The sequence below is a fragment of the Cercospora kikuchii genome (assembly GCF_019650295.1).
Source record: "Cercospora kikuchii DNA, contig_00002, whole genome shotgun sequence".
Taxonomy (NCBI): Eukaryota; Fungi; Ascomycota; class Dothideomycetes; order Mycosphaerellales; family Mycosphaerellaceae; genus Cercospora; species Cercospora kikuchii.
In genome coordinates, this window is record NW_025408583.1 from 2030820 (window position 1) to 2056312 (window position 25493).

At 53.1% G+C, this 25493-nt stretch overlaps 12 protein-coding genes across 13 annotated transcripts; 5 read left to right on the forward strand and 7 right to left on the reverse strand.

Moving 5' to 3' along the window:
* Positions 1 to 1824: 1824 nt before the first annotated feature.
* CKM354_000300700 (uncharacterized protein) lies at positions 1825 to 2400 on the forward strand (the record flags this gene model as incomplete). The annotated part of the gene is made up of 3 exons (XM_044798183.1): positions 1825 to 2086; positions 2146 to 2269; positions 2325 to 2400. The coding sequence occupies 3 exons, from the start codon at positions 1825 to 1827 to the stop codon at positions 2398 to 2400; spliced, it is 462 nt and encodes a 153-aa protein (XP_044654118.1).
* Positions 2401 to 2804: 404 nt separating this feature from the next.
* Positions 2805 to 6521, reverse strand: CKM354_000300800 (uncharacterized protein; the record flags this gene model as incomplete). 2 transcript variants are annotated; one of them, XM_044798185.1, is made up of 2 exons in its annotated part: positions 2805 to 5181; positions 5231 to 5238. In XM_044798185.1, the coding sequence occupies 2 exons, from the start codon at positions 5236 to 5238 to the stop codon at positions 2805 to 2807; spliced, it is 2385 nt and encodes a 794-aa protein (XP_044654120.1). The 2 variants fall into 2 exon arrangements, with proteins under 2 accessions (XP_044654120.1, XP_044654119.1); XM_044798184.1 differs by having other exon boundaries at positions 2805 to 6521.
* A 328-nt stretch (positions 6522 to 6849) lies between these two features.
* Positions 6850 to 7949, reverse strand: CKM354_000300900 (recombinase RAD51; the record flags this gene model as incomplete). Its single annotated transcript, XM_044798186.1, has 2 exons — positions 6850 to 7729; positions 7786 to 7949. 2 exons carry the CDS (start codon positions 7947 to 7949, stop codon positions 6850 to 6852), a joined length of 1044 nt encoding a protein of 347 aa, XP_044654121.1.
* A 224-nt stretch (positions 7950 to 8173) lies between these two features.
* CKM354_000301000 (uncharacterized protein) lies at positions 8174 to 10028 on the reverse strand (the record flags this gene model as incomplete). Its single annotated transcript, XM_044798187.1, has 2 exons — positions 8174 to 9883; positions 9939 to 10028. The coding sequence occupies 2 exons, from the start codon at positions 10026 to 10028 to the stop codon at positions 8174 to 8176; spliced, it is 1800 nt and encodes a 599-aa protein (XP_044654122.1).
* A 2239-nt stretch (positions 10029 to 12267) lies between these two features.
* CKM354_000301100 (uncharacterized protein) lies at positions 12268 to 12594 on the forward strand (the record flags this gene model as incomplete). Its single annotated transcript, XM_044798188.1, has 1 exon — positions 12268 to 12594. One exon carries the CDS (start codon positions 12268 to 12270, stop codon positions 12592 to 12594), a length of 327 nt encoding a protein of 108 aa, XP_044654123.1.
* A 76-nt stretch (positions 12595 to 12670) lies between these two features.
* On the forward strand, positions 12671 to 13762 carry CKM354_000301200 (uncharacterized protein; the record flags this gene model as incomplete). Its single annotated transcript, XM_044798189.1, has 2 exons — positions 12671 to 12817; positions 12869 to 13762. 2 exons carry the CDS (start codon positions 12671 to 12673, stop codon positions 13760 to 13762), a joined length of 1041 nt encoding a protein of 346 aa, XP_044654124.1.
* A 275-nt stretch (positions 13763 to 14037) lies between these two features.
* On the reverse strand, positions 14038 to 17083 carry CKM354_000301300 (uncharacterized protein; the record flags this gene model as incomplete). Its single annotated transcript, XM_044798190.1, has 2 exons — positions 14038 to 14765; positions 14821 to 17083. 2 exons carry the CDS (start codon positions 17081 to 17083, stop codon positions 14038 to 14040), a joined length of 2991 nt encoding a protein of 996 aa, XP_044654125.1.
* An 829-nt stretch (positions 17084 to 17912) lies between these two features.
* CKM354_000301400 (uncharacterized protein) lies at positions 17913 to 18968 on the forward strand (the record flags this gene model as incomplete). The annotated part of the gene is made up of 3 exons (XM_044798191.1): positions 17913 to 18210; positions 18279 to 18772; positions 18831 to 18968. The coding sequence occupies 3 exons, from the start codon at positions 17913 to 17915 to the stop codon at positions 18966 to 18968; spliced, it is 930 nt and encodes a 309-aa protein (XP_044654126.1).
* Positions 18969 to 19496: 528 nt separating this feature from the next.
* Positions 19497 to 20723, reverse strand: CKM354_000301500 (uncharacterized protein; the record flags this gene model as incomplete). Its single annotated transcript, XM_044798192.1, has 1 exon — positions 19497 to 20723. One exon carries the CDS (start codon positions 20721 to 20723, stop codon positions 19497 to 19499), a length of 1227 nt encoding a protein of 408 aa, XP_044654127.1.
* A 738-nt stretch (positions 20724 to 21461) lies between these two features.
* Positions 21462 to 22525, forward strand: CKM354_000301600 (uncharacterized protein; the record flags this gene model as incomplete). The annotated part of the gene is made up of 5 exons (XM_044798193.1): positions 21462 to 21552; positions 21641 to 21726; positions 21778 to 21824; positions 21887 to 21918; positions 21975 to 22525. The coding sequence occupies 5 exons, from the start codon at positions 21462 to 21464 to the stop codon at positions 22523 to 22525; spliced, it is 807 nt and encodes a 268-aa protein (XP_044654128.1).
* A 110-nt stretch (positions 22526 to 22635) lies between these two features.
* Positions 22636 to 24127, reverse strand: CKM354_000301700 (uncharacterized protein; the record flags this gene model as incomplete). Its single annotated transcript, XM_044798194.1, has 6 exons — positions 22636 to 22765; positions 22824 to 22895; positions 22948 to 22981; positions 23038 to 23530; positions 23650 to 23786; positions 23890 to 24127. 6 exons carry the CDS (start codon positions 24125 to 24127, stop codon positions 22636 to 22638), a joined length of 1104 nt encoding a protein of 367 aa, XP_044654129.1.
* Positions 24128 to 24554: 427 nt separating this feature from the next.
* Positions 24555 to 25455, reverse strand: CKM354_000301800 (F1F0 ATP synthase subunit 4; the record flags this gene model as incomplete). The annotated part of the gene is made up of 4 exons (XM_044798195.1): positions 24555 to 24577; positions 24630 to 24852; positions 24910 to 25373; positions 25425 to 25455. The coding sequence occupies 4 exons, from the start codon at positions 25453 to 25455 to the stop codon at positions 24555 to 24557; spliced, it is 741 nt and encodes a 246-aa protein (XP_044654130.1).
* Positions 25456 to 25493: the final 38 nt, after the last annotated feature.

A 25493-nucleotide genomic window follows, 5' to 3' on the forward strand; every position in this document is an offset into this window, starting at 1 on the left:
CTTACTTACCTGCACCCGCGGCTGTGGTATTCTCCACCAGAAATAGGGCCGCATCGCTTCCGCCGCATTTGTGCTACATGGCATGGAGTATGCAGCTCCATCAGAAGAACGTTCTGCAGTCAGCCCGAGAGCAGTTCTACGCATACTCATCACAATTGACAGCCTCGCTCAAATTGTCATAGGACGACGCAGCCTTCATCTGGTCGGATTCCTGAAGGACTTCGTCTCTTCGTGGCAGCGGCGAGAGCTTCGTAGTAGATGCAGCCGTTACGAAGAGGCATCAGGTGCGACCATGCCACATGTTTGCCGGAGAAGCGGTTGGGATCATTACGTTGAAGGGCGCGGGAGATGTCATGAGCAGTCCTGGCATCAGCGGCTGGACGCAGCGCGAGTAGGACGAAGTTTATGGGCTGCTTATCCGGGGCTTCGTCAGACACTTCTCCCCTCGTACCTCGGGGTCCACAGTCAAACATGGAATCGAAATTTTATAGTAAGACATACGTTGAATTCGATATTTAGCTTGCAAACTGTCTAGAAAATCCGAGATACTCGGGGGAATAGTATAAGTATATACTGCAGATGTCCTTATACTACTTTTACTACTATTCGACATCGCTGTCGCTAGATAAACGCATCGACGTAAACTCTAGGTCACGTGCGCTGCTGCTATTAAGCAAGACGGATAGGATGACGTCGCTATTCTACGACAGAATCAGCTATTTCTCGCGCATTTCTAGAGCAAAACTGCCTAACTACGATATAGAGCAATATAGAGTATATATCTCTTGTATACGATCGAATATAGCTCGAGTCTAGGCATATTTGCAGGTTAAAGATCGAATTCAACGTATAGCTTACTGCAAAATTTGGATTCAATGTTTGGCTGCATTCCCCGAGCGTCAGCGAGGGGTGGCGTGCCGACTGACAGAACCCCGGATATGGCGTGCTGTTACGACACGCAAGACGTGAAGCCGAGGAGAAATTGTGGGAAAGAGAGATCAACGTGATCGCCATGCGGCTCTGAAACTCAAACCTTCACTCAACTTCCACAACCGTCAAGCAGTGTACGCTCCACGTTCCGTTCCGCATGTCAGAAGCGAACGTACAACCTCTGCTCCTGGGATCCCCGATATTGATGGCATAGCGAAGCCGGTCGTACTCTTGAGCTGGCTGCTGATGCCTTCTCTCGAGACATGTGATAGGCGGAGTATTGTAAGCAAAAAAGACATCGGACTTGGGACCGAAATCTGGCGTCTGCAGACAACATGCCATCAGAACTCAAGATCCGGGCCACCCTTGACTCGATGATCAGCTATTTCCAAAGTTGCCGACAGACTAGCTGTGCTAATGTCACTCCTGCACGCGGTGCTTCTCCGAATTATAGCATATCTTTCCTCTTCGAGACTACGCTCAACCGTCATCGCGATGGCACTGGATGCTGGAATTGCCTCAATTGGTAGGGTCGGACGCCACGAGTCGTCTGCCACAGTGCAACGCGCAAAGGAGGCATCCTATGCACTGCGCAGCTCGTACAGCTCGCGAGATGCACCAGTCGTTCTCCTGTGTTCAGCGTCCACGCTGTCGAGTCGATCACTCGAAGCACATTAGCCGCGCAGGCGAGGAGTTCTGCATCGATGGCGCGCAATGCGGTGCAGCAGACGACCGTGGCTGTACATAGTCCTTATAACCCGATTACCTCCTGTCCATACCCCAAGCTCTTTTCGATACCTTTGCTGTTGCCATTCACTTGCAAACAAAACTTGCCCAGTCCCTTTTCTGTCTAGTACTTCATACTCTAATCCATCACCTTCGATCCAAATCAAAATGCGTGTCGTAGCAATTCTCGCCATCGCCGTGGCTTCGGCCGCTGCTTTGCCTACAGCATACACTCCAGAGGCAGATGGGGGGAATATGTCGAAGGGCATCTTCGGCTCAATCGTCGGAAACGGCAACGGCAACAAGGGCAATGGCAACAACAATGGAAATGGCAATGCCTCTGGCAACTCGCCCGGCTCCGGCAACAACTTTGGCAATGGTAACTCGCCTGGATCTGGCAACAGCATTGGCAATGGCAACAACCCAGGCTGTAAGTCATCCTCTCCTCCTTCTCCGACCAGCTCAGCACCACATACTAACCTGACATAGCCGGCAATGGCAACGGAAACGAGTTCGGCAACGGCAACGGCTCAGGCAACAAGGACAATGGAAACGGAAACTCGATCGGAAACATCTCGTTCGGTAGCATCGCGGTAAGTCCAGACATCGATATGTAAGCGGAATCGCCGTCTTGACGGTACGCAAACTAAACTGATGGTCAGCACTAGCTTGTCTAAAGTGAGTGTCTCCGTCGACCTCTATATCCCCCCAAGCAAAATCTCACTATCTGGACAGGATCGATGAAGTGGGGCATGAGAGGAGAGGATCGGAATATAAAATAGTCATGGTGTTTCAATGGCGTGAGATGTAGCCAGCCACCGAGAAGAAACGAGGTTAGAAAGGCCAACGACGGGGTGTTGTAGAGATACCTCACGGGCCAAAGATGCGAGTAACGAAGGAGTACTCGGATTCCTCAGGCAGAGCATGCGGTATCGATTTTCTATGTTGCCGACGATAGCATGATTGGGTATCTAGTTGATGACAGCACTTGCCCAGACAACCCGCTTCTTTTCCTTACTGGTCTCGCTCTTCTCAGCTGGGATTACGTTCGCCCGTCATGAGTGACAGCAACCTTTCTTCTATGCTGCTGCTCGTCTACGATTGTCGTCTGGCTGGAAGTGGTCAACGCAGAAAGTAGTCTTTCACTATCAAAACATGTCCATCTCATCACCACCTACAATGGCGAACCTTCCTAATTGAACTTCACTCCGACGATCGAGCTCCTCCGCATACTCTCGTCTCACATCCTCCAGTCGAACCAGTCTTCTCTTGGTCCCAGCTGGATGCACACCATCAATCGCGTCTGCCAGCAACCATGCTTCATCGCCACCGCAGCACATGAGTGTGTTGATCAAAAGAACGTACGCTTGAGGAAGTGTTTCGTCGTCTGGATCTTTCACTGCGTGCGCGTTGGTATGCTTGAGGTACTCTAGATGGGTGTACAGAAGCGCGGCTGCGCCTCTGAAGTCGTTGTGCCGTGTACGGAAGGCGAAGAGTGTTTGATGATATGGTGGACCGGACAATTGAGTGTTCGAGGTGCCCATGCTACGCTTAGCGAGTCTTAGGAGCTCCGCATCAACGGTCTGCACAAGGTCGTCGGCGACTGGAAGTGAGAGCAGTACTGTCACTGCATCTTCCTTCACACATCGACCGACCAGTAGCTTCATATTCGATTTGCGAAGGTCCGGGTGCCTCATCTGGTCGAGTGCCTGATATGCCTCCTCGAACCTACCACATTGGGTAAGAGCATTGTAAAGACGGCCTAGAATGCTGTCACGGGTTTCGCGGAGTTTTAGCAGACGAATCTCCTCCATTGCATCGTCGATTCGCTGAGGTGCTGGGGATTCCGGACCATTCTTTGACTTACGCAGATCGAGCTCATGCAGTTCACGTGCAAAATCCCGATCATGCTGCAAGCATTGGAACGCCGTGTAAGCGTGCTCGGCTGTGTACGAGAACGCACCCTGGGACTCAAACAGTGCTGATATATGCTGATAATACGACATCGGACCTTGGCCAAAGTGCTCAAGCTCCTTGTCGGTGAGGATGCTGCCTCCTAGCACTTTGGCTGCCTCTGGTAGAAGGGCAAGCTCATGAGCTACTTCGACGAAAGTCGAGCTCGCCAACCCGTACTCATTGGTAGCGAGGTGGACGCGACCTTTCAGGTAGGTCGCCCATGGTGCATTCTCAGTCAAGAATTTGCTAAAGTCTTGCGCAAGCTCGTACTGTGTGTGCCTGATGAGATCTGCCATGATATAGTCCGTGAGGCCTGTCCAGTTGGCATTCAGGTCTATTCCTAGGGTCCAAGATTTGGCCCAAGCAGTGATCAGATGGGCCATGCTGCGGTGTTCTTTGGTTGTCAACGATTGCCAGTCGCCAATGAACAAGCTCTCGTAGATTGTCATACTCAATACGTCGGCCTCATTACCCCCCGCCTTCTTTGGCTCTGCGCGAACATGACTAACGAGCCAAAGACGCAGTTCGGTGAGCTTGAATCTGAAAATGATGGTCTCGTACATCTCGTTTGGTCGGAAATTGTTGTCCAGTTCCTCGGCCTCCAGATCACCATGCATGAAGATGACAAGCGCAAGAATATCCAGAAGAACGCTTTGGGCGTCTTGCAGCGTTTGTTGCGCAATGGCAATATTCAGCTCCTTGCCATAGTTTTGCAGTGCCTGTTCACTGTCTGTGCCATGCAGGGGTACGTCCGCATCTATTGCTTCGAGCACCATGAGTAGGCAGTCGTCATCAAGACTACCGAGTCCGTTGAAGACAGTAGCAGCCTCACTGATGGCATCGAAGTCTTCGTTGCTAATTTCTTCGCTTATGCCACATTCTTCATAGATGCCTTGAAGTGCAAGTAGTGCGGATTTGTCGGCGCTCTGATCGAGTGCATCAGCAATAGCCGCTCTTCTCAGCTTTTCTTGGGATTGAGGCGACAGGCAAGACCGAAGCTGCTTGGCAACAGCTAGAACCTGAGACTTCAACACATCTTCGTCCATGTTGGGCCATATCTTTCGGTGTACCGCATCCTTGCCAGAGCTGATGTTACTAAGCTTCAGGTATTCCGCGTTGTTGCTCACGAGCTCGAAGCCGCTGCTTGTCCGGATGGGAGCCACGAAATCGGCGCAGACAGACCACGGTAGACCATCAATGTCATCGTACGCGAAGCCGACGGGAGCCAGCCGAAGTGTGTGTAGATGCGCTAGTAACGTGAAGAAGGTCTGCCATTGTGTCTGAAGGTCAAGCTGGTAGCGATCGTAGTCGGGATGGTCATTGGGCCCTCGACGTAAGAGAATCTTTGCGGCTACAGCGCTGGTAATTCGCTCTTTCAATGGCTCAATCGCGTTGAGGCTCCTCGAGGATGATGCAGGAAGACCGCGTCCCTTGCGATAGATGCCCAAAGCTGCCTCAAGGGAAGCCTCGCTAAATCTGCCTGGGTAGAACAGGAACTTCAACCATTTTTCACTCGGTGTGAGCGGGCTATCTGACGTGGCGTCTAGCTCAGCGAAATCGGGCGAGCTTCTGAGCGTCTCAACACTGAGATGGTGGTTTTCCACGCCGGTCCAGTCACTCTTCCATAAGTCGGTAAGGTCGTTCTGGTTTCCATTGTCGTCAAAGAGGTCGAAGTTCAGTGTGAAGGTTTGGCAGAGTGCACCATTCCTAGCTCTGATCCAAATCTGTGATTGTCGCCATAAATGGCCAGGGACGACATGAAATTGCTCCAAGTGCCACACAGTCGTGCCTAGCATCTCTGCCACAGGTGCGACAAGCGAAGCTGAGGCAGGTTGCGTGTCTCGAAAGTCAAGCTCCTCTTCGTCGTGGACTGCGAAAAACTTGAAGCGGTGGTTATTAGGTGAGTAGCACACCAGAAAGTATGCGACACCGGGGAGGCCTTCTGCATCTGCGATTTGCAGCAACGTTCCTTGTCCTGCATCCATCAGCACTTGCTTCTTCCGATCTTCCTGTGTTCTGTTCTCGATCAAGAGATCCATCTGTCCAGCGACTCTTCCTGTCCCAGTGCTCCATGCTTTCAGGATATGATCTATGCCAACAGTCCACACATATTTGCCGTCTGGACTCATCGCCATAGCAGCAAAAGCACTAGGCATGAGATCAAGCTCCCCATATCTCACGCTGTTTTTTGACCACGTCGGCACAATCCCCTTCAGAGTGCCGCTCCATCCTCCTTCACTGAAATAAGTCGGGCGCCACTGATTGCCGAGCTCGTTGTGTTGACGCTGCAAGCGCAAGAATCCTCCGTCTTCCAAAGAGACCAATAATTCAAGACTCGACACTGCCGTCAGTCGGTACGCTTTATGGCCCAAGGGAAAGTGTTTGACGATTGAGCTGCCATCGAAATCAACAGGCACAGATTCCCGTACCAGCAGATCGCGCTTCAACGTGACAGTGTACAGTCCATCGCTTGTAATCACGAAAACAACCAACGCGTCCTTGTCCCCGCCATCCGCCAACGCGACACCGCTCGGAACGATGGCTTTAGGCAGCGAAACGTGGAATGTGATCCAGCTATGACTGCCATGGTGCCGCTTGTCCTCCACCAGATCCACGCATTGTAGCTCGAGTGTGTGCCGTTCGTTTAATACGCGCCAGAGGAAACTTCGTGGAGCTCTGCTCTTGGGCCGGAAGAAGACTGAACCTGCAGTCGCAAGGTGCGTACGCGCATAGGACTCTTCATCAAGGCCACTGATCTCTCCAAAAGCGCGTTTGCGGCCGGCGCCGGTCTGCACGAGGCTCTTGCTTTCGCCAACCTGGATGTTTAGCAGCGTTGTCGGGCTCGAAGGTGTAATCGATAGGTGCGTCTCCTCGTATAGCGTCGGTGTAGGTAGGACAGAAGTGGCCATGTTGTCAAGCGAGCCACGCCCGCAATGCCAGGCTGAAAAGAGTGGATTACAAGCACGACGCGTAGTATGTTTGTGCTTCAGTTGAGTTCGCAGCAGCTTTGTTGCTAACATTGGAAAGTCGGAGACGTCAAATATTGATGAGGCGAGACATCAAATTTGATTGCAGCTACCACTACTCGGGCAGCTATGCCGATAGGGCGTCCCATACAATAATCTACACTATGTACAAGCAAGAACGAAAGGGACATGAGTCGTGAAGGAGACGCGGCTTGTTCGGCGCACGCGGGCATCATAGGCACGTAAACTGCGCCTCCTCTGGTTTCGCGCATCAATCCTTCTCGAGGTCTTTCGGCTGAGGATCATTGATGCCTGCCTCTGTAATGGCAAACATGCAGTCGCTCTCAGGCAGACAAGGAGAGTCGTATATTTTGCATATTCTGGTTTCTCCCCGTCCCTTCTTCAATGACAGCCGTGTCGTGGACGCATGGGCAATGATGTTTCCTCCGATTGGCTTCTTGGGATCCGGGTTGAACATGGCCGACGGGCCACCATCCACCTGAGCCACGACCTGGTTTGTGATGACAACCGCAATGCCAAACTCGTCTGCGAGTCGCTGGAGGATACGCATGAACTTTGCTAAATGCGTTTGTCGATTTGACAGCTCACCACGTCCCATGAAGTCTGTCCGGTAAAGTGAAGTCGCGCTGTCTACGATGAGCAGAGAAAATCTCGTCTCTGTCATCATTTGGGCGGCTTGATTGAGCAGCTGAAGCTGGTGGTCCGAGTTGTATGCGCGAGCATATGCAACGTTGTCCAGTACTTCTTCGCCCGACAGCCCGTATCGATCTGCGACAGAAAGCAGGCGAACCGGTCGAAATGTGCCTTCGGTGTCAATGTAGAGACATTTGCCTTCGCCACCACCCATATCAAAAGGGAGCTGGCATGTCACTGCCAAAGTGTGACAGATCTGACTCTTTCCGGTTCTAAACTCCCCGAAGAGTTCCGTAATGCTCCCTGTTTCTATACCACCTGCAAGTAGAGTGTCGAGTTGCTTTGAGCCAGTGGTGATGGAAATAAGTTCTGATCGTCGTGCGTGCATCTCGGTGGCGGTAGTGAAGCCCATAGGCACATGCTTGCTTGCCTCGGTCAGAATCTTCGTGGCCTTCTGTTCCGAAACGCCTTTGATGGTCTCGAGCAGCTTTTTGGGACTGAAAGTCATTTGTCAGCAAATACTGAGAGTGCTGATGTGCAACCAAAAGCTTACGTATATGCTACACTCTCGACTGTATTGTAGCCGGCTTCGACGAAGAGACTGATATCTCGCTTGGTCAAACCGTTGATGCCCTCAAGTGTTGTCAGCGGCGTTGGTGCACCTGGACCGCCAGCGAGGCCATCCTCGTATCCAGACTGCGATTGTTCTTCATCCATGATGGCAATTTCCGTGACGATGTTCGCTGTGAATTCGATGTGGTGAGCGCTGCAGATGTGTGCGAGAGAAAGTGGAGGTGGAAGTAGCATTTGCCTGGTGGCGAAGTTGGAAGTTCGAGACGCGAGGCGCGTCGACGCGTCAGGCTAAAAGCGCGCAGTCACGTGTCTGCTCACAGCTTGAGGGCTGCTTCAATTTCTGTTTATTCAATTTACAATGATTACTATCATGCATTCTGATCTGCAGATGTCTTCCTTTTTCGAATTTGCCAATCTCCATCTTCATCAGCTCTGTACACCGGCTGCGGAGGTAGTGCGACCAAGCTCTGCTTGTCGACTGGATTCCTCTTGCTTGAGCTAGGCTTTCCCGATTTCTTCAACTCCACCTCTGTCCATGCATAGTCGAGCGCCATCTCCACGGCCATCCTGGCCTTCAACGCACATAAGCTTGGCCAGACGCATCGTTCGCCTTTCAGGATCCAGAAATCCATTTCTTCTTTTGACGGATTCTTGAGAAGTCGTGTCCAGTCTGTAACTGAAAGCTCTGGTACTAATGTGAACTTGTCGCCTTGTATCTTCTCATCGCTCAAAATACGGCTGATGTTTGACGGAAGGAGATTAAATGTGTCAGCGAGCTGGAGTGAGTGCTTCAAGAGTCCCGACAAGATGTTTGGTATGCAGCTCCTGCTTGTTCCGCGAACGTATGGCAAAGATGGCCGTACAAAAGGGGCGAGATAGGGACGCGCTTGGCTGATAATAAAGTGCTCCACGTTGAATTGCTGTCGTAGTCTGCGTGTCGGGTGTTCGGATTCATTTGGCTGTTCGTGAGAAATGCTTGGCTGTGCTGGCATATATATAGGTCTGCTTTCAATTGTACCCTTCGCATTTTTGGACAGGAGATGGACACGCGAACGACGCTTCTCGGGATCCATGTTTGTGTTATGTGAGATCATGGCCGCAGACCGAATGAGCACATTGGGCGCAGTGAGGTAGTTCATCAGACTTGGTATCTCATCAGTGGGTGGCGATACCACAATGTTGAGAACGCAACCAGTGCGGTTGTATGCTTCCTCGAAAGTGATGTCACCGACATTGGCCTCGACACACTCATTAAGAACGTCCGGGTCCAGCAGGAAACCCTCGGTTGCTAGTCGTTGAAGTCGCCGCCCCAGAACAGTGACCCAATCTGGCAGTATGCTAGATGGTGCCTCACGACCGACCAGATCCAGCTCTTCTGCATTTCTCTTCTTGGCCTCAAGGGAGGAAGCTGCAAATGCACTCAGATCGATCCTCTCCCCTGACAGAAATTTGGGCAAGTCCTCTCGGGTGTGAATGCCAACCAGAGCGGCCATGAGCGCACCAGTGGCTGTGCCCACAATAACCCTTGGTAGACAATCTTCATGTAGCAAAGCTTTCACTACTCCCAAATGACAGAGCCCGAAGATTGATCCTCCCTGCAACATGAGTGCAGTCTGTCCGAAGGTTTGCTTTGCATCGTGTATGTTATCTATCCATTCTTGCGTGCTCAGTCGTCCTTCTTGCCTGGTCTCAGCAGTGGCTGAATCAGCAATCGAATGAATGCTGTCCACGGTCACATCCAAGCACATGTGAATATTTTCCTTCGTGCAGGAATAAGTCTTGTCGTAAAGCCCCAGTTTCGTGATACCGTACATGTTCCGGAATAAGCCATGTCGCAAGTACGATGTTAACTCAGGTATATCATCACTTTTGCGCAAAGCATAAAGCTTTCTTCTGCGCTCGTCAATTAGACGAAAGTCATATTGAGAATCGACAGGGTTGAGACGCCAACTGTGAGCGGCGGGAAGGAGATCCAGAGCCTGAGCTGCGCTGAGCCACTCGTCATAGTCCGCAGCGGAGGCGAGTCTTTCGAGCATTTCTTCTTTCACGGGCTTGCGGCGGAACCAAGCTATGAATTTCTGCGCCTATCAGTCATGCATAAGGAAGTTATTTTCAGAGGTCAGCAACACCTACACAGATCCAAGTGTGCAAAACATCGGTGACGGTCAAGACGATCGCGAGCGCCAACTGGCTCCACGTCTTGACTTCATATCTTGGTGCCATAGCGCTCCATTGACATGTTCGGTGGTTGATCGCGTGGCTCGCCGATGTTGTTTATGACGATTGGCAGTCATGGATCCGTCATGTGGCAGTAAGGGCGGTGGACTGGCCACATGCAACTTTCTTCACATGCCAAAGCTTGTTTCCTCGCTGCCGAGGCTTTCCCTAATTTGGTCTGGCTGCACAGCGAATGAACATCGATGCGATTGTCAACACAGTGGGCAACAATGTAGAGAGAGTCTAACAGTCGGTGCCTGATGATGATATGGCGAACTTACTGCTTCCCCGTCCATCCACAAGGAATGAGCGCAATATTAGAATTCATCCGGAGAAACCCTCCGCCGTAGCCGGCCACGTCACTTCCGTGTTCATGGTGCGGAGGCTCCCACTGCCTGTGTCCTTTCCGCGCTTCCTAAGGAAGATATCTCTTCGAGACCAGAAACTCTTCTCCCAGACTCTGCGTGTCAAGATTCGTATGTGTTGCGTTCTGTGGCAATCTTCGCTAACGCTGCAGCTGCCGAGGAGAATATCAATCTTACGTCAAATATTGAGCTGCATCCATCAACAACGAATGCACGGGACAAACCCATCGGGCTGAGCTGGGAATGAGACTTGAAGAGCTCAAGCAAGAACCACAAAATGTGCACAGCATTTCACCAGGGCGAGCAAGGCGCAGAACATGTTATACAAAGAACGTTCGAGGACGCCATAAGCGCGACCTACCTACGAAGGCAAGACAGGTCTACTGAGCGCAGCATTGGAAGACTCTTAGTACATTTCTAACCCCTTAACTGCCCGCCAGCTAGTTCTAGCTACTCCAAGGTCTTGTCAGAACCTAGCCTCGAACCAACACTCTCTTCGCCTCGCGCTGTTTCCAAGTCCTATATATACTCTGCTTCTCTGGTCGCAAGCCATGCGTCTCGGTGAAGGCGATCGATTTCGAAGTGTCGCGGTCAGCGGTGCTAACGAAAGTCGCCTTCCCGTTACCAGACACAGCAGTAGAGTGACAGGTCGCTGCGCCTTGGCGTAATTTCATGACGGCTTCAAGTTGTCTCTCGCAGAGCGAGTTTGTTTAATGGCCATAACCCCACGCCCACGTAAAGGCAACGTGGACGATAAGTGCCAGGACTGTGAACCATGTGAAGACACATGCCGCAATTGTTAGCCTGCATCCTCCTACGCCGATCTGCGGATAGCCATCAGCTGGATTCATGTGCTGCCGCCTTCAAGACGTTCACTTACAAACATGCAACGATCCGCAGTTTCGGCCGACAGATACGGAGCGGCGATGACAAGAAAGAATGTCTTGGCCCCTATGAGGAGATAGCGTAGTTGATGTCCAAAACCAAGGAGGTTTGGCAGACTGAGAAGAATGACGGTACCATGGGTGAATAATGAGTACGGGAGTGCACCGCTCCATTCTCCCAGGCCCACGAGAACAGACAGGCAGACTAATAACACCGTTGCGAAAGACATCTATCCATGTATGTCAGCTATCAGACAGCATATGGCGCGGAACGTATACGAACGAGCACAATAGCCGTGCAAGCAACGCTCTTGAAACCCATGGCTCAGATCTTCTGTGCAAGGAAGAGGGAGACAATGCTGAAATGGGGATGCAGAACAATCATGTCAATCGTGTCGAGACGTCGGTAGGATCATGGCGTGTAGATAGATATAATGTCGCCAGCCGCGTGCATTCACGCCGCAGCCTCATCTGCACTGCTCGCAAATCCGAACAGCCTCCTCAGCTTCTCAGGCTGGTCTGCTGGCCCCATCTTACTTCCAGCGCCACCTTCGCGCGCTAATGCAGAGTCTTTCGTGTGACCATGGCGGCCTCTTCGCCAATATCTCGCGTGTCAAATAGGGATCTGGAGGTGACTCTAGCGAAAGAAGTGCACTGCCCCGGCCTCTACAGGTAACTTTTCGCAACTTGAAACGTGGAAGCAACAGTTCACCGCTATAGCTGTTCTGAGGAGGACGTATTCCCTTCTGGAGGCTGAGGCGGCAACCTTGTGGCTGTGTTGACAAAGTGGCTCGATACGTGAATAGCTTTCTATGCAAGAACATAACGGCAGGTCTCCTATTCGTTGAATATCATCTTGTTCTTTTGCGAGGCTTCCAACGTTGTGTTGTTTGCCTGATGGCCATCCCATCTTTGAGTCTCCATCACATTCTGGCGAGCTCGCGTCTCTGCGCTCCAGACGCTCCGAAGTACGATTGACACTTTAACGGCGACACCATGGCACGCACTGGAAGTTCTGTGTCCCTCCGACGACTGGAAGCACAACGGAAACAGGAGTCTGACATCATATATACTACGCATGGTAGCGTAGTATGGAAGCGAGACATAAGGCCAGTGGGCAGGGGCGGATTCGGAGAAGTCTATCGAGAAGAATGCGTCCAAGGGCACAGTCGCGGAGCGCTCAGAGCGGTTAAAGCCATCCAGAAGCCGAACTCGATGATGGTGTCCAAGATCGACTACAGCAAAGAGCTAGAAGCCATTGCGCGGTTTTCACAGCCACAGCTTCGAAAATGTTGTCTCCAGGAAACATACCACTTGGGTTGACTTGACTCCATAGTATCGCCAATATTTCGTCCAGTCGTTCGGGTGGTATGAGTTTGAAGATACGATTTGTATTGCTATGCAGTTCGTAAATCACGGTGACCTGCAGCAACACGTCGGATCGCCCATGCCAGAGAAAGAGGTGCAAATGATTGTTTCGCAAGTATTGGGCGGCTTAGCTTGCATGCATGAATTCGGCTATGCACATCGAGACCTCAAGCCGGCGGCAAGTCCGGCGAGATCAATATAGTTATCGTAACAACTGACAATTGACCAGAATCTGCTTGTTGTTCGCACAGGGCCCCGATGGCAAGTCAAGATCACGGACTTCGGTCTCAGTAAGAGGATAATTCGAGACCTGACCTCGCTGCGCACACAATGCGGCACTCAAGGTTACATGGCACCTGAGATGCTGGCGCTCGTAGACGAGGAGGATGACGAGGAGGATGATGATTCTGTTGGCGAAAGAGCTTACTCCTATACGCCTTCGGTCGATATCTGGGCCACTGGGGTGATTGCGTTCCAATTGTTGACCGCCCAGCTTCCTTTCCATTCGGCCAAACGACTCAAGAGTTACGTTCGAGGGAAGAGTGGCTTCCCCACGGAGGCTCTCGGCCGCGCAGGGGCCAGTACGGCTGGCCGCGCCTGGATCCAGGAATGCATGGCACCTTCGCCACGTGCTCGGCCAGATGCTAAGAATGCCCAACAGCAAAGCTGGCCTACTCTGATCGAAGACCTGAGCACGGCCAATGAGTCATTGCAGGTTCCTCTCAGGTCTGCGACGATTGCATCTGGGAGCTGGAACACAGATAGCAACAGATCCACTGTTGCATCGTCCTCGCAGCGGACATCATCTCAGCGTCCCGCACAACAGCCAGTCACCACAGCATCCGTTGTAAAACCTGCGCAGGATAGCGGTTACGCATCGGGGCTGCTGGGCTCAAGCCAAACGGCACCTCAGCCTCCAGCGCAGCAGACAATTCCAAATCGGACATATCCGTCTCAAGATCAGGCCTACCGCTCCACAGATGCCGCTAAACCGTACGATCGATGGAAAGGTAGAGGAGGGTGGCGCGTCAGAGACCTATTCAATATGCCACCGCCGAGTGCCAAGGGCCCGGGAGGCTCGCTGGAACGTAGAAGAGGGAGACTGGCTTGGTTGCAGATGTGATATGCGCTGCTGACTAGCTCAGGTGCTTCGAGACCGGGTAAGGAGGCAAAAATATCGTGCAGCCAGCGTACGAGATCAAGATTTGAAGACAAACGATTCCGACCTTCTGCCAAATCTGGTTTCCAGCGGGCCCGGGATAAGTAGACTGTGGGTGGAACATGTTGTCAAATCATGGTGCCGAATCTGCAGGCGATGTATGTGTTCACGTCGAGTTTTGATCGCACAGTGTCTTCTGAGCTTCTGGTCTCCCTCCATCTCATGGGCGTCCGTAGGAACTACGACAGTGCTAGATCACGCTCAGGAGATATGCTAGCGGTGCTCTGTGCTTCCCAAATCCCCAAATCCTTGCCCTCTCGCCCTTTTCTGTTGTTCCACTTCTTTCCTTCCGCCTTGAGAACCAGCATGCTACGGCTTGTGCACGCAAAACTCTCAACAAGCTCACGCATACGACCCGCAGCGACAAATGCTTCAGCGAGGTGGTACCGATCGTCGGCCACGGTCACGCTCAAGTCCATGCTCTTGATCAAATTGTCTCGCGATATCATGTAGCCGGCAGCGTGATGCACAGCATTGTACGCTAGGATCAACTCTGGGATGTACCACTTTCGGATGAGTGCCAGATCTGCTTCTTCTGCCTCGTCAATGGGGTTGAGCAGCAGATTGCCCTGAAGGATAGGCAGCATTGCTTCGTCCACGGCCTCCTTGCTAGCTTTCAGAGTAGGGCTTGCACCCGATAATTTGGGCTTTTTCTGCGTGTATGCTTCTTCTTCTGCTCCCCAACTTGCTAGAGCTTGTATGGCATTCATGAGTAGCTCCAGCTCGTAGTAAGTCCTACTTTGACGAATCAGCAGATCCCAGGTGGTTGCTTCGTCTGCTGGCGGCGTATGTTCCAGATCCATAGGGTTGATGGATTTTCCGATGACTTGATACGACTTTCGGATCGCAAGGTTCTCGTACGGGAACTCAGCGACGATGAGAAGTGCGCATCCCAAGCGACCAGCAACTGTCACAACAATGCATTAGTCTCAGGTAGATCATTCGGTACGATGACAACTTACTCAAGGCTTTCCGCAACGCCAGCGAAAGATTGCCGAACGTTTTATCCCAGTGCCCATCAATAATGTTGAACCATCTCAAGCTTGCCGCGATCGCGCGGTCATCCTCGGTATGGTATTCGGGCACGAAGCCATTGATGATGCGTTGGTTAGGGTGATGCGGCTCCTTCGATGCTTCGAGCATCTTCAGAGGCTTCTCTCTCTTGCCAAGGTCATTCGCCAAGTGTTGGTCCAGCATGTAACCAAGCTGTTCGTTGAGAATGAATATGACGTCCAATCCGTATTGCTCCAGAAGGTTTAGTGTCCCTCGTTGTTCCTTTTCCTCGGCGATGTCTTGCAAGACACGGCTCATAGTAGCCACGTATGCGCCTTTCGAGAGCCGTGAAGCGTACACTGGAATCAGATCGCGCTTTCCCGCGGAACGCAGAGTCTGAATGTAGGCAACGATCGTGTTCTCTTTCGCCGAGAGCGCTTCCCAGTCCAGCTGCTGCGGGGACAAAGTATCAAGCAGAATGCCCATGTGCGATGCAATTCGGAGAGTCTGGGGATCAAGGGCGACCTCCATTTCTGGTTGATTGGAGCTCTTGTCCTCCCAGAAAGGCTCAAGGTGCACGATCATCTGCTCGCTCGAGTGCAGCTGCTTATCAGCGTATGCGATTGCGAAGCCCAGTGTATGCACCAGACTGCCAACATCATTTGCGATCAGGTAACTCTCAATGATCTTCATAGGCAGTACTGCTTCGTCTGCTACCCCAGGCTCCTTGCGCAGCCGGTGAAGCAAATCGTAGATGATTTGATCAGGGTCCTGCAGTTCCTCCTCGATGGCTCCTTGTCGGGCAAAAGGTGTCCTGTCAGGATAATTGGTGACCAGATAGCGGTCGAACTGCCGTACCAAGTAGGAAGAGTAATTCGCATACAGGTGATCGTCCAGCGTACGGCAAACTTTGCGCATTGCGTGAACACTGCCTCCAAGCAGCCCATATACGGCAGCCTCGAAATCACTGCAGCTGTCGAATTGCGACGCGAGATAGCACATCCTCCTCCACACAGCGTTGGAGGTAACATCCGTAGGATCGGACGACTTGCCGATTACGGATGCTCTCCAGGGCTCATGATGTTGCTCGCACCATTCGCTGACTTCCTGCCAGCTTCTGCCTCTTCGCAGCATCTCCCAGCATGTGATCCACAGGGCCCGCTCAGCGAATGCATCTGGTTGTTCGAGCACACGATTCTGCCTAGAGGCCGCGTCCGGGTCCAGGCTGGTCACTAATGCCTCATTGTTGTCCTTACGGCGCAGTGTGGGCAGTGGAAGGGTATCAGGCTCAGGCCACGCTCTCAATCGCTTCTCGTGTTTGATTGTTTCTCTTGTGTGCATCCAGCCATGGCTCCACAACCCTTTGCCCCGGCCGGCTTTGGTTTCGAGCTCCTCCACGATGCCGTTTACGTCGCTCGCCTGGTGTTCCACAGTCTGCTCCAGCCAGCGTCTCACCAGGTTTCTTTCTCTCGCAACATCATCTGTCAAGAGGAAGCGGTCCCACAGCTCTGCCTCGGAGGTATAGCGGTGAACATTGCCCAAGTATGCTAGCCGTGATTCTCGCTCTCGCTTCTGGGCACGTTTGTCCGGGTTGTGGTGGAGCTCCAACATGAGTCTGAAAAGATCCCAGATGTCCGCTTCCTGCTGCCATTTTCGCTGCTGCACCACCTTTTCTTTCCTGGCTGCGCCGATGCTCTCTGCCGATGAAAGATACGCCGGCGCTGTCAGTGCGTTCGTAGGGGCAGCCGACGTGACTTGAGCGTTTTCTGACCATTCCTGCCGCAGAACATGGGCTCTGTCTCTTCGATGTTCAGCATCCAGCTTGTAAGTAGCATCTTTGGCAATGCTCTGGTATTCATCGACCAGCCCAAGCACAGCCTCGTACGTGTCGGACTTTGGCAACGAGTCCAGAAATTCGTCCAGCCGCTCGGCAAATGTCTCGACCTCTTTGCCGACACGTTCCGCCATCTCGCGCAGGCTGTCCGAGGCGTCGCGGAGGCCCAGGTCGAGCGGCGACTCGGAGCGAGGCATCGCAGCCGCTATAGGCTGCAGCTGCCGGGGTTCAATGGCGGTCGCAACGTTGTCGTGCTCGGAATCCATGTTGCTCTCAGTAGGCGCAAGCAACTCCCAGCTGTCCGATGCTGGCTTATTCGAACGTGTCGTGCGGGCTTTGCGAGCTGGTGCCTTCTTCACGGGCCCAGCCTGAGCCCTGCTGCGCGTGGAAGGCGGCATCGTGCGTGGAGAAGCTTGTGGTGGTGTCGCGTCGGCAGGTGCAAGAAAGCAGCAAAGCTCGAGCTGCAAACGCGGCGAGTCGCGTTCGCGGTAGCAAGGCTTGGCACAGCTCACAAGCGACTAAGTTAGCGGAGATCAGGCCAAGCTGGATCGCACAGTTGCACAGCACTGGTATGGTATGGCCTCGGGAGGACTACAGGAAAGCGGCAGACGGACAGGATCGCACGGGAACGATCTGATCTACCTTGCGTGCCTTTTGGCTGCTTCCAGTCCGCGCGCTGGCGCATACCGCAACGATGCATGTCTATAGTCATTGGAGTAGTCGTTCCACAGCCCGAGCTACAACGATGTGGAGAGGTCGGGGAGGGTATGCCCCAGGCTCCAGCAGCCTCCCGTGTGCTGCAGCGATCTGGTATATTGGCATCTCGCAACGTTGCTGTAATTTCAGCTCCCAGGCCTTGAGACAAAGGAGCGTCATTGAGGGCGGAGCTCGTTGCGCCAGAGATCTGCAGTCCGGGCGTTGTGATGAAAGGTGGCCGCTTCTATATTAATTCTCCGGGCCCCACCTTAAAAGCAGTCGGAGGAGCAGGTCAGCCATCGCAGCCACGCCAATCCATTCCACTGCCCTTCTCCCGACCACCCCGACCCGCCGGCGAGGAGACGACTCACTGCTCCTGCGTGCTCGTTGAACAGCCGGACGTTGACCAAATTACAGTGCGTGTGAGCCAGAGAGAAGCTCACCGCGAGGAGACAAGGACACCTATTCCACATCCGCCAACCCCCATTCCACGACCCATTCGAACCTCGCAGACTGCTCTCGACCTGTGCAATGGCTCAGATCAGAGGCACTGCCGGCTACCATCTCGGCAACAACAGCGGCATGATGAACAACAACTTTGGCGGCGGGCCCTCCTCGTCCTCGGCCACGAACGACCCCTCGCCGCTTGATGCTATCCGCGAGCAAACGAGCAAGATCGAGGACCTCCTAGACACATACTCGGACCCGATCAAGCCGTACTTGCCGGCCATTGGGAGATTTCTGATCGTCGTCACCTTCTTGGAAGATGCCTTGAGAATCATGACACAGTGGAGCGATCAATTGGAATACTTGCACACATATCGCTACAGTAAGTGCGTCACGCGAGATGGAGCTCGTTTGGACGCGCCGGACGAGGGCTATGCTGACGAGTTGCAGTGCCCACTGGTATCAACCACTTGTTCCTGCTCGTTAACGTAGTCGCTATGACCGCATCGTCAATCCTGATCATCGCCCGCAAGTACTCGGAATACGCAGTAGGCGGACTCATTGGTGTTGTGATCACACAGGCACTCGGATACGGCCTGATTTTTGACCTCAACTTCTTCCTCCGCAATCTCTCTGTCATGGGTGGTCTCATCATGGTCCTTTCCGACAGCTGGGTTAGAAAGCGATTTGCCCCAGCGGGCTTGCCTACGCTCGACGAGAAGGACAGGAAGATGTATTTCCAGCTTGCTGGCCGAGTGTTGCTCATCTTCTTGTTCATTGGCTTTGTCTTCGCCGGCGAGTGGAGCTTTGGACGCGTTGTCGTGATTGTCATTGGCCTCGTGGCCTGCGTCATGGTCGTGGTGGGATTCAAGGCCAAGTGGAGCGCCATTGTGCTCGTCATGATCCTGAGCGTCTTCAACATCCTGGTCAACAACTTTTGGACTGTAAGTACACATTGGACTGCGGGCCATTGGTGCATAGAAGCTAACCGCATTTCCTCAGCTTCACCCACACCACCCGCACAAGGACTTTGCCAAATACGATTTCTTCCAAATTCTGTCCATCGTGGGTGGATTGCTGCTCTTGGTCAACATGGGTCCTGGGCAGGTCAGCTTCGACGAGAAGAAGAAGGTGTACTAGGTATATTGCTGCGGGAAAAGAGCGCAGGATGCGCGAAAGATGAAAGGTTCCGGGCGTGCCATATTCACACGGGACAGCATTGGTGGCGTTGAATTTGGGTAGCGAGAAAAAGCAAGGCCATGGATCTCGCGTGGGAAGCACAGCAGCAGTAGATGAATCGAAACGTGTTGCAATGCACTATGCTCCAATACGAGTTGCGCGACAGCGTGCTCCATCAATTTGCCAAATCCAGAGGGACAATTTTGCTTGCACTACTACGTCTACGCGTTGCTACAGATTTCCTCGCCCGCACGAGCATCCGTACTCGTTCAACCTTTTTGATTCTCGAGGTTGAAATTCCATCTCGAGACTCGTTTGCAACTCTTGGCAGTTTACAGTTTACAACAGATCCGGGTGCTCCGAAAGCCGGCCGCGCTCTAAATGCCAAATCACTCAAAGAAAACAATAATGCTCATACGCCGCTGGAGATGCGTTGGAAACAAAGTGAAACTTCCAAAATAAACCATGTCGAACATGGTGCCAGGTGCACTAGGCCGTCCACTGCGAGTCGGTATCTGCTCGCTCCTCCAGCTCGTCTTGCAAGGCACTGAACTTGCTTGACAGGCCACTTGTCGTGACCTGCTTCTTGTTGCTGCTCCCATTTGCAGCGCTGGGAACAGGCGTGACATCACCGTTGGTGGTCTGCTTCCTAGCCTTTTTCGAGGTCTTGACGTCAGTCCAGCCGTCCTCGAGGTTGCTCTCCTCCATGATCTTCTTGTAGTCAGCATCTTCGGCGCCGAAACTGGCTGGTGTTTGATCGGTGGTAGAGGTGGCGGCAGTGCTGTTGGCCTCGCCAGCGTTGGAGCTGCTGTTCGAATCCACATCAAAGGTATCGAGAAGTTGGTTTTGGTTGCTCGACGAGACAACTTGTGCCTCAGCCTGAGCGTTTTGCTCACTCCATGGGTTGTTCACAGGTGCTGGCGGAATGGAAGTTCCATTCTTTGCTGGCTCATTCCTAGCAATGCGAGCGGTTCGGCGTTGCTGCTCTTCGAGTGCCTTCTGTTGACGTCGTTCCTCGGCCATTGCCGCTTGCTTCTCTTCTCGCTTCTTGCGATTCTGTCGTTGTTTCTTAGTCTCGACAACCTCCTCTTTCTTGACTTTGCTGGATTTTTCCCTCGCGGGCGCAGTTGGTGCAGTGATGCGCAGGGAGTTTGGGCCAGGGGCTTCCTTCTCAAGCATGTCATCAATGCCTGTGGATTTGAGAGCCGGGGACGATTCGACTGGTGACAGCTGATCATCTTCCGCCTGCGAAGATTCAGAAGGCAGAACAGGAGATGCGATCTGTCCGTTCTTCGGCTTGATAGTCTTCACACGAGTCTCGCCTCGATCCGTCTTCTTGACGTCGACACCTTGCCTGGCTTGTCTCATTTGCTCGGCGAACTGCCGTGTGGACTGGTCAAAGCCTTGATCATCGTCCCGCTCCACGACAGGCGACACGTGGCTCTGCTGGACAGGCTGTGGAGTGGCCTTCCGTTTCTTCGATGCGGACTGAGTGGTGTCTCCTTGGACGTCAGAGAGGCCCGTAGCACTGACATTCGGAACCGCCTTTGCGGCTTTATCGGCGTAGCCCTGCACTTTGCGAGCCGCCTTCTTCGTCTCTCTCTTGACCTCCTGCACCACGTTCGGCTTCTGCGCCTTCTTGTCGGTCGAGGTGTAGTAGTACACCAAGCCTGCGCCTGCGGCCAGCACCACCACGTACTTCACTGCGGTATCCATGGTGACGGCGCCTGGCGAGACCGGAAAGCGCCCTGATCAGCGGCGTGGGGACTCGGTGGCACAAGCGCGGAGTAGGAAGAAGCGAAGGCGTGGCCCGAAGTCGCGTTGACCGTATATTGTATCCACGAGCTGCTGTCGATTGCGGCCGAATAAGTGAGCGAGAGTAGGAGCGATCTCTCGTCTGGCTACAAATGGCGAGGGTGGTGGTCCCGCAAGCAAGGAGGTGCAGTGGAGGTGGAGCGGAGGTCAACACGGGTGAACTGCCCGTCCAGGTCGCGTGGAGGAGGCGATGGCAGCAGTGCAGCGGAGTGCGCAGTCGTTGGGCGAGGCAGTGCAGTGCAGGCGGATCAGAGTGAGTGGAAAAATGTGGGCGAGCTGCTGTCGTAGAGTTGAGGACAGACTGTCGTTGCCAAGTAGCACGAAGAGCACAGCAGCAGCAACATACGGGTGCGGCTAGCTCGGTCTCAGCACCAGAAGACACGCTCCGACGCGATTGGCTCCATTCTTCCACCCTCGCCGCCGTCAACGCGCGGAGATGCCGACACGGGTGATCTCCGCGCGATACAGCACTGTGCAGCCTCGCTTCGAAGAGCCATCAACACCCTCCGCGCCGTCGTGTGCCATACTCCGCTGCGAGAAGCCGTGCCGCTGTCGTCTTCCTTCGCGACGCAGCACATATCACCCTACATACTTCATCTCATCCGCCTTAGCCTAGCCAGGAACATGCGCCAAGTCCCAATGTGTACGCTAGAGCGGCTTCACGTCCTGCTTGGGTTCGCTGCTCAGCAGAACGCATTGCTCGCCAACACCCCGCGGGCGATGCTCGTGGGTAAGTGCAGTGGCTGCAAGGCATCTCCGAACAGCGTAGATTTGTCTAAGGCTTGGGTCATCAGACCTACGCTGACTGATGTTGGTAGCCATCGACTGTGAAGCTTTCGAGATGGACCAGAGCAAGGTCACAGAAGTGGGCATATCCACCATCGACACGACTAGTGTTCGCGCAGTATGCGCACCATCGTCCCTTCTTTGACAGCTATACTCATGCAGTAGACAGCTACAGCCACAATCCTACGGTCAATCGTATCCGCTAATTGCGTCCTCGTATGCACGACGCATCTGCCTCAGGCTTCGCATCCGAGATCAAGCTAACAAGGGGCCAACAGACACTATCGCATCAAGGAACATGGCCACTTGCGTACGTTCTATAATGTTTCGTCGCCAGCTCAAGGTTTGCTCATCGCTCATCTCTAGGTAATCGGCGCTACTCAAAAGGCAACCCTAAGAATTTTCAGCACGGCAAGACTGCTTGGGTCAGTATAGAAGAGGCTCGCGAAGTACTGCGTGCGATGCTCGAAGATGCCGAAGGCACCCGCGAGGTGGTGTTGGTAGGCCATGCTTTACAGAACGACCTTGCGTATCTGCGAAGACTGGGCATCGACGCGCTTGCAATACCGAACGTTGTCCTGCAATTGGACACCCAGAGGATCGCAACGCCGAAGAAGTTGTCTCCAGGTCTGGGTAAGCTCTTGACTGCACTCGGTATTCCAGCAGATAATCTGCATAATGCTGGCAACGATGCCCACTTTACGCTTCGTGCAGTGCTAGAAATCGCGCGAAAAGAGTTCAATAATCCTGGGAGCGTGTTGGAGAGCCTGCCGAATCCTCAGGGTCATGGTAAAAGAGCTCAGGATTCACGGAAGACACCAGTGCGAAGTGCTACAGCTAACGACGACCATCAGACTCAAATGGTTGATCAGGTTCGAGCTGCTCAATTGGAAGACACGCGATTGCCGACGTCATGAAGGAAGGGAAAATCACCGCACCTTGCTAGCACATCCCCTCCACACTTGAGAATCTTTTCGCCTCAGGATGCATCAAAAGCTGCCAGGTACCTGGACATTGAGGTGGCGGCTCATCCGTCCCGCGCTGTAGCTCTGAGTCTCTCAAGCACGTATTCGCCAGCACGGATAGGCTTGTATTGAGACGGGTTGTCAGGCGTGATGCAACTTGGCAAAGTCTCGACCAGCTGCTCGTAGTTGATACTGGCTGTTCATCAGTACTCGGTGCTTGGCGTGAGATCCCGGAGCCATGGCTACTCACGAGAAGAAAAATGGACAACTCCAGCGGGTCTCTGGAATAGGAACCACGCGGTGCACCGTAGAGCGGAAGAGTCTGCTACAGCGTCAGTATTTCGAGCGCCGAAGTATACCAATGTACTACAAACCCATTACTCCATCGCATAAGAAAATCGGCGACATCTGAGCACATTAGCATCCCGGATTATTACGATACAACATGCCTGATCGAGACTCACTTATAATAAAGCTGCCTTCTGCAGCAGGAGCTGAAATCCACTGATTATCTGGACTCAGAATTTCAAGTCCTTTCGCAGTAGACGTCAGAAGTATCGTAAAGCACTCGTAGTCGCTGTGGGCACCCAGACCAATCTCTTTGTCTTCCTGGGTCTCCGCAACCTTAGATGGTGGATAATGCAGTACTCTTGCAATGCCACCAGGATGCGTGCACATCTCGTCGAAGTAGTTCTCCTCAAGCTCAAGTGCAAGGGCGAACAAGCGGAATAGGTGTCTCGCCAACTGGAGAACTGCACCATAGTATTCCTTCACTTGTGCATAGAAGTCTGGTAAGTCTTCCTCAGATGGCCAAACATTTCCGTTGACAGCTTTGCCATCAAGTTCTCGATACTTGCCATCTCCGCCCGTGGGATCCAGTCCAGCTTCGTAACCCCAGTTGAAAGCTTCTTTTGTCTCTTGCGGTGCATCAGCTGCATTCCAATCGTCTGGGTTGACCTGGAGCGATTGACGAATAATCAGTGATTGGGACAAAGCTCTGAGGCTTGATGGAAGCCTATATCAAGCTGACCATCGCGAACCCCACTCAAGATTCTTGGACTTAGACGCTTGCTCACATATGTATAATCCGAGGGCTCATATCCCCTGAAGTAGGGCGAGTGCTTGACATGGAGAGTTTCTTTCTTTTTGAGTGGCAATGCATAGAATCGCTTGGCTGCTTCAAGGATGGTGCTTCGCGTCTCCTCGGAAATGCCTGGAATGTTCCGTCAGGGGGCTTCCGCATCTCAAGGTAGCTTTGCAGGTTGCTTTCGCGGGGAGATATATTGCAAAGGAAATGCCTTCTGGTCAGTGCTTACCATGCCCTGTGATGTGGAAAAATCCACTATTCATGCACGCATTTCGGATCTCCAAAGCTACGGCTTTGCGGTCTTTGATGTCGGAAGAGAACGACTTTGCGATATCAATTACGGGAAATTTGAAGGGCTCAGTAGAGGCCGTCTTTTTCGAATCCGCCAGTCGTTGGTTCAGGTAGGCTTGAGCTGCTCGACGAGCTTCGTCCTGCGTCGCATTGGCTGGATCTGAGGTCACCGCCATTGGCGATTGGTCTGATCGAGGGTTTGGAATTCTTTAGCTTGACGACCTGAACTAGTGAACAAGTTGTGTTACAAATTTCATGATAGATATAGGTCATCGCTAGCGTCGGACAAGATAAGCGGCGGTCGATTGGGGATGTCTTGGCACGTCCTGACGAATGCTTTCACGCATGTAACAATCGTGAATGTCAAGGATCTAGTGGTTGACACTTGCATGTCATCTCAAAGTGCACCCGCGCTACTCACCCTTCCAGTTCATGCTAGTTTCTGGGCTGATGTCCAGACATGTGGGTGCAAGCTGTAGCAGTCTCAATGCAACAAAGGGAACATCTGCATTTCGCATCTAGATATTTACATGTTCGTGCATCAGGAAGCCCATTCGGACTTGCACGCTGGACTGGGCGCAACTGCTCTGTCATTGCTGACGTCTATTGCTTTTGCGAGAGGATGCCTGGGAAAACTGTCAGTACTTGCGCGACAGGTGCAAGACAATTAAAACGTACGCTCAACATCGGACACGCTCTGCTTCAGAATCTGGTCGAGCACTTTTGGATCCGAGAGAGACTTTTCAATCTTGGCAATCACAGAGTCTGCCAATTCCTTCTGTTGTCTGGCCTTAACCTGGCCTTCGTAGCGGACCCAAGAGTCAAGGACGGTCTTCGCCTCCGCTGCGAGAGCAGTCTTCTGCTCGAGCTCGTAGGCCTGAGCCTCCAACTGCGCAGTTTCCTGTAGCTCTGGTTAGCAGCGTGCTTCCGTCTGCAGGACCTATGCAAGACCACTTACCTTGGAAACAGCGAAGAGGTCCTTGGTGACCTCAATAACACTGCTGAGATCCTGCACGTTGCTGATGCGTGCTTTCACAGCATTCGTGTGGTCAGCACGAGCAGCGTTCAAGATGCCCTTGATCTTGTCATGCTGGCCCTGTGCCCATTCGCCATACATGGGCCCAGCGTAGGTGTACACAGCCCAGTAGATCGTGAGCAGAGAGAGCGCGACGATGGATTCCTCGTTCACGACATAGAGCTCATTGCTAATGGCAGCCACCGAGAGCGCAGCTCCGGCAGAGAGAATGGCAGTCTTTGAGGCAAGGCTGTTGCCCGGGAGAGAATCGACAATGGCGCTCGCGGTGCTCTTTGGGTCTTTGGCCGGGGGGGCAGCCTCGAAGCGCGCGGACGACGTCGAAAAGGTGGTGGTGACGGCCGGGAATGCGGTGCGGACAGGGAGGGTGGGACGGGCTCGAATGGCGCCTAGAAGGTGTCAGTGATCGCCAATGGCAGCGGACGGTAGACGCGAATTACCCAGAGTGCCCTTAGCCAAGCGCGACGCCATGTTGTCGTGGTATGGGAGCGGAGTGGGTGGTGTTGGAT